Source organism: Pagrus major, chromosome 17, assembly GCF_040436345.1.
Source record: "Pagrus major chromosome 17, Pma_NU_1.0".
In the NCBI taxonomy this organism is placed as follows: domain Eukaryota; kingdom Metazoa; phylum Chordata; class Actinopteri; order Spariformes; family Sparidae; genus Pagrus; species Pagrus major.
The window spans coordinates 23,428,628-23,435,641 of NC_133231.1; the positions used below are offsets into that span (position 1 = coordinate 23,428,628).

General features: G+C 43.5%; 1 protein-coding gene across 1 annotated transcript; it reads right to left on the reverse strand.

Annotated features, from left to right (window-relative positions):
• Nucleotides 1-4,960: 4,960 nt before the first annotated feature.
• Nucleotides 4,961-6,088, reverse strand: pou3f1 (POU class 3 homeobox 1). Its single transcript, XM_073485890.1, has one exon. It carries the CDS (start codon nucleotides 6,086-6,088, stop codon nucleotides 4,961-4,963), a length of 1,128 nt encoding a protein of 375 aa, XP_073341991.1.
• Between the last annotated feature and the right edge of the window lie 926 nt (nucleotides 6,089-7,014).

Below are 7,014 nucleotides of genomic sequence, written 5' to 3' on the forward strand. Positions count from 1 at the left end.
GTGTTTGTAATGTCATTAATAACAGGCGTTGGCGTATAATACGCTTAATGTTATTTATCTGTTGGCAGATAGCTTGATGCTGCTAATCCTCATTCATTTGCTGTGGATCAATGCAAATCCGCTAGCGTGAGTGAAATCCCCTCCCCCTCCCAGAGCCGATGGTTCCTAATGTATTTTCCCACCATTAACCAGCCATAATCCCTGCTAATCATCACTAATCCACATCTCCTGTGTGTGACGATACTTCCCTGATGAAGGAGGCATCAGTGTTCGCCAGCGCCCGGGCACTGCTGAAGCTGGAGCTCCTCTGCGAGCGCTGCCTGCCGAGGAGCCCACTCAGTGTAGGAGAGCAGACTGCTGAGAGGGGAAGACGAGGAGAGGAGGACAGGGTGAACTGTGGCGATTCGTAGGTCAAATAGCTGGGTTTTGCTGTTTTGTGATGAGTCCTGCTCATGTATTATTGATTCATCGGCATAATGGAGGTTGTGTCCCTCCATACGGCAGCGAATAAAAATTGCATCTCATCAAAAGATAACAGTTGGTAGCAGTCACCAAAATCTCTCTTGTCTGGTCAACTGTGGACCCCTTCTGTTTCCACATCTATGTTCACTCTCCAGGCCGCTGTGCTTTGCTTTGCTTTGCTTTGCATGACATTTCAACCCACTGCTACTGGTCACATTCAGACCCTCAGTGGTTTAAGTGGCTGTTGTGAATCTGAGGGGTTTGATAGTGGATCCCAGACTGAGTCACATTTAAAACTTTAACTTTAAAACTTAAAAATGGGACTGAATGGACCATATACAGAGGCTGTGTCCTCGCCACAGCGGCCGAGACTTCCAATCTGACCTGAGGCCTTTTGCTGCGTGCCCATCTCCTGTCTCTCTTCCACCTTTCCAGTCGCCACTTCAGCTGTCCTGTCAATTAAAAGCATAAAAAGCCAGGCCAAATTGTTTTTAAAAATGGCACCGGATGTCTCTCTGCTTGGATCACTACGCTGAGGCAGTGACAGATTGTGGACAGGAGAAAGCCCACATGCGCACCCAAATAACTTCAGCAGTGTTCAAACAACTGAATGATATATGTTTTAACTTTGTATTAGATGACAGATGAAAGGGAAAACACAACTTACTCTAAATGCACTGAGTGTGTGTAAAGGTGCAGAATACAGTTAAGTGCGCAGGTGGAGTTAGACGTCACTCATGTTTGAGATGTGTGTGCTTCAAATGATCATACACGAATTGGTGAAATGTTGATTATTCTAACATTTTACGTTATTGGTGCGTTTTTGTTGTTGTTGCTGTTTCTATCAAACTTCGAGGTAGAGTTTGATGCTGCAGTACTCACGTTGTACCAGCGGGGGGCGCCTGTGACCCGCTGTTCTCTGGCAGCTGCTGTGCTCCTGATCGCTGGCCTCTTCTCCCTCAGTTTGACCACCGCAGCCACCGCAAACACACTTTTCTTCACCCGCACCACAGCAGCACAAAAGGCCGATCTCGGCAGGCTCATGTTGTGCCTTTACTTTTTTTTTTTTTTTAAAGTCATGCTTATATTAGAGTTACTTATCATTTTTTCCCAGCGCTTGACACAGCTGTGCAAATTCATCTTTTTAAAATACAAATAAAAAATAGAATCACGCAAACTGGAGGAGGACATTGGTGGATACTGAGTGTGAATTGAGTAGAAATTTATAACAAGCGAGTGCATGTCCAAAAATCGGAGCTTTCTTCAGTGACTGAACGCACCTTCAAACTTTGTGTTGCGTGTTCATGTTTGCCAACGCCACGGTTTCAATAAGACGCCTAATAAAATACACACGCACAGCTGTTAACTATCTGAAATAACATGTAACTGATCGTTAAAATAAAGGCTTATTAACGCAGACAAGTTTAGGCTTCTTCAACTCGCCTGGACTTGGCAGTTTTTTTAGGCTTCGTGAACGCTGCTGTAGACATCTTCTTGCTTTTTAACTTTTCACGGTGTAAAACAATTATCCAAATAAAACTGTGAACATGTTGGAGGGGATTAAAAACGTACGCAGAGGAGCTCTCAGCTGTGTGCTGGTTTTAAATGTGGGGACAATGCGCACTGCCGCTGTGGCCCGTGATCTCACGGAGAGGGGCCTAACTTTAAAACAACATTTCATATGGGATTTAGAGAAATTGAATATTTATTGTGGTGTTAAACAACATTAAAATACGTTGCCTGTGAATGCAGGCCTGTCTGTACTCTGATTACACTTTAGGGCCTGCCGTATATATGTTTTTTTCCCCCTCTGTCTTTGGAAAAGAGGCTGATTTTCGCCTGCAGGCACCTCTTGTCTCAGATCAAAGATTCGTCACTATTCGCTTTTTTAAATGCTTAAAACATGACAAGTGATGGTCGATGGTTTGTGTGAAGGGAAAGCAGCTCAAATTTCAATATGACTGAAGAAGGCCTGAATAAATAAGTCACCTGGGCAGCTAATAAAAGTAATAATGATGATGATGATGATGATGATGATGATGATGATAAGTAGTAATAATAAAATAACCACCACTCAATGAAAAGACAGTAATCCCGTATTAATATTGCACAATTTAATACTGCGATTATTACACAAAGATGTGAACAACGTCAGAGACTGTGTGAACTTAGCAGGGAATGCCTGAGGTAAAATACTGTTGTCTATTCCCTTTAACAGCACATGTACACAGCTTCTGATTTAAACGACCCCCTGTTACATAACGAATCACTGCTATTTAAACTGAACACATGGCGTGCTGACCAGCTTCCCGATGCTCAGCACCAACGAACAGCATTAAAACTTTATGATCATGTTTATCTTGTTTTGCCTGGTGATGCTACAACAGAAAGGGACGAGTGGTTTTGGATCTTAATGAAGACAAAAGACCATTTCTTGTATATATGTTTTATGTAAGTAATAAAATATTACTATAACATAAATATAAATGTGACTTTGCAGTCTACATTTAGCAATCAACATACAACCAATGTAGTAAACAAAAAAGAGGAACATACTGAAATCCACTGCAACATAACCATTAACAGAGCTAAACAAAAAGCTCCAAACACGTTTAAGAAATAAATATATATATATAAATGGTCAGATTCATAAATGAAATCATATTAAAATATCTTCTTGGAATTAGTAAGTGTACAAAACTGCCCGGAAAGAAACAAAAACAAAACAATATCTCAGAACAAATACAAGTTTACATATTGGACATATTTACATATCGGAAATAATCCTGGCAACATTTTCTCTAAAATCTTTTTTTATCATTATTATTTTTTCTTGAAAAACAAAAGAAAAACAAACAAAAAAAAAAGAAACACGTTTCCCCTCATCTGTAGTGAATAGCACTGCTGTAGGCTTTTTGGACTGGTCCAGCATTGATAAGTGACACACAACGCATGAGGATTTTATCAGATTTCCTTTCAGGTCAGAAAAAAATAAATATATCTAAAGTTAAGTCCCTTCATCGGTTAACCTTTAAGGAATTATTATTTTTCTTTTCTCCGAATCCAGCGATTTGATATAATACAATGGATGTGTGGGACAAAGGAAAACGGTGTGGTTGGAACCAGATTTAAAACATCTAAAAATAAAAATACAGGAACAAAATTAAAAAAAAAATCATGTACAGGCGTGATATTCCGACATGGGGCACTGAAAGTTACCTGAGTTATTATTACTTTTCGTTTCGTGTTTGACCAATCTCTCTTTGAAATGTTTGGAATACAACAGGGTAACAGGCAGTAAGCAAGTGTGAGCTGACAGCGCTCTGTGGTGATAACCAGGAACCTGTAAACATGGGATTTATTGTGTTTTAAGCCTATGGAGATTAGCTCCACTCACAATTTTATTAACAAATATAAAATTGCAATAATAATATCAACGAAAGAATAAGTGCTACATGCAAAGAAAACAATAATTTGAAAACAATCACCCCCCTCAAATAAAAGAAAATGCGTTTGTTTGTTTGTTTGTTTGTTTGTGTTTTTTTTTTTTTAGAATTGCCCTTTTAGCGTCTGGTGCTGTTTTGCAAATTTCGACGTGGTCAGCTGCAAAGCTTTAAATATCTTTTTTAAGGCATGCAAGCAAGGACTGAGGCGTCCTGCTGCATTGGACATTTTCTGAAATGTGTCTGACCTTATTTAATGATGTGTTTTTCGGGTGCCATAATTTCCATCACTTCTCCACCACCAACTCCCACTGAGCAAACAGAAAGAAAAAGAAAAATTCGAGGCTGCTCTGATGAGTTACAGTACCTAATATAGCAAATAATGACAGAAATCATATAGACAAGTCTGCAGAAAGAGAGACACTGAAGTTAAAGTATTTCCAAACCAAAACATCACACTTAATATAACAAAGAAAGTATACACTAATATTCAGAAAATCTGGTTAATCAGTTTTAAGCCTGAAAAAGCAAAATGTTCATTCAGTGTAGGCTACTCGTCTCCAGTGTTGATCATTTTTCAGGCAGCCACCTCGTTCTGGTGATGAGCGCCCAGCAGTTCATGGTACACCAGGAGGAGATGGCCTCAGTTGCCACATTTAATTACTCCCCATTAGAAACAGCCATGGGATTTCAAATTTTACTTTATATGCATGTCTCCTCCATATAATTTTGGTAAATAAAGATCTTTGTTTCACTTTAAATGCGCACGGAATCAGTAATAGCGAATATTTTTTTGTCTTTTTTTTCAAGATTTTTTTTCTTTTTCTTTTTATCTTAACATTTTCCCCCCTCTTTGCCATCTATTTGTTGGACATGACGATCTCCGAATACTAAGGGTCAAAAAACTCATCTGTTCAACTTTTTTCCATGTCTCTTTTTCTCCCTCTCTCTTTCTCAGGAAAACAAAAGCCAAACTTAAATACTGTAAACTCCATAGTCCCTTTTTCCCTTTTCTATCCCACCCGCGGAAATGCTGGGATTGTTCATGAAAACAGTCACTGCACAGGACTCTGTAGTGTGCGGTGTAGAGGAGGGGTCTCTGCTTGGGAATATACGTCCTCCATATTCGGGTGAGGGACCCCCACTGGTGTCATTCTTTTCTCTTTTTGTCTTCTGTTGCAAAACCAAACACGGACAACCTCTTTTTCCAACTGCAGAGTGCCGGCTAAAGTGCTGATTTCATGAGCAGACGGCTTTGGGCATTTTAAGAAATGATTCTCCAGCGCCCCTTTCACCCCCACTTCAATGGAGGTCCTCTTCTTTCGTTTCCTGCCCTGCGCAGCAATCTTGTCCAAATTGGTGGGACTGCCCGTGTTTGAGTCTGTCTCCTCGAGCCACTTGTTTAGGAGCGGCTTAAGTTTGCACATGTTCTTGAAGCTGAGCTGCAGCGCCTCAAACCTGCAGATTGTGGTTTGAGAAAAGACGTTTCCATACAGGGTGCCCAAGGCCAAGCCCACGTCCGCCTGCGTAAAGCCCAGTTTGATCCGCCGCTGCTTGAACTGCTTGGCGAACTGCTCCAGGTCGTCGGAGCTGGGCGCGTCCTCGTCCGAGTGGTCCTGGTGGTGGCTGAACGCCTGCTGGGGCGACTCCATCTGGTTGTCGTGGCTGCCCGAATCGTCGTGGAGCGGGTCCCGCATGCCATGGTGCAGGGAGCCGGGCTGGGGGCTCAGCATTGCGTTGAGGTTTGTGTATCCAGGCTGGGAGTAGACCAGCGACTGGTGACCGTTGGATGCTGGGGACAGCGGGGATAGGTGGTGGGTCGTGGTAGGCGCCCACGAACCATGGTGGCCACTCTGCGTCTGCTGGTGCACCAGGTGAGATCTGTGGTGGAAGCCGCTGCTCAGGTCGTCCCGTGTCGCCTGCACGCTGGCTTTGTGCTCCTGCTGTCCGATGTGGGTGCCGCTGGACCAGTCGGTGTTGGAGGTGGGCAGCCACTGGTGGTGCGTCAGGCTCATCGGGTGTCCCGTGTTGGTAGCCGCAAGCCCTTGCAAGTACTCGTGGTGCATCATTTTCTGCACCTCTCTGTAGGTCGTCCCCTGGTGCATCCTATCCGAATCCGGATGCATGAGCGGGTTAGACGGTAAGGAGTTATTCCTCGGAATATACTGAGCTGTTGTCGCCATGGCTCCTACTTCGAAAACTGACGAGCACTTCGGAGGTCTCCAGGCTTTAGAGCCAAAACGCAACAAACCTGCTCTGGGAGGTCTTGTGGAAGAGCGAAGACACGCCTCCCTTCCGCTTGTATTGGCTCCTCTCCGATTCAAGCCCACTAGGGACACGCTCAATAGGCGCAGGGTTTCAGAGCATGGTACAGCGCATTTTTCGCACAGGACGGACAGAGCTGCGATCTTACATATGTTATAGAAAAACATATGTTCTATTTATTAAATGTCTCTTTGAGTTTTTTAACAGTAGCCCTCTCTGCCGTTTGTATACCTGCGCATAGACTCGCTCCAGCCCTGTCTGCTGGATTTTCTTTTTCTCCAGTTGTCTGTGAGGAAGGTGCAGCAGCAGCAGCAGCGGCAGCGGCAGCAGCAGGGTTTGATTAGGTTTCCCTCAGTTTAGATCGGTTGTTTTGCAAATAACCACGTGGGGGAGTACGGAGATCTTTTTGAAGGGCTGCCCCCCCACACCCACCTCCAACACACACACACACACACACACACACACAGACACATGCACTTACAAACCACACACCCGTGCACCTTTATAATAGGTCACTGATGATTATAGCGCTCCTCATTTTAAATAGATTATAAGGCGCGATGCTCCGGCTCTGCAGCCACCCACACAACGAGAGGCGTGTAAATACGCGCCGTGTGTGTGATGTATGTGTGCGTGCGTGCGTGTGCGTGAATGCTGCTGTAAATGTGTGACAAATTTGAAAGTATTTGCTCTATTTCAAAGCCTCCGCGTGTGTCATTTATTTGTATTGTCTCGGTAATTTTCAATGTTGTATGATCTCATCATCACCACCCACTTAGTTATGATAGGCCAAGATACGCTCCCTCTACCTCTCTCTCTCTTTCTCGCTCTCTCTCTCTCTCTG

What these genes read in the sequence shown, in the direction of transcription:
- pou3f1 (XM_073485890.1), bottom strand. Translation starts at nt 6,088, where the DNA reads ATGGCGACAACAGCTCAGTATATTCCGAGGAATAACTCCTTACCGTCT.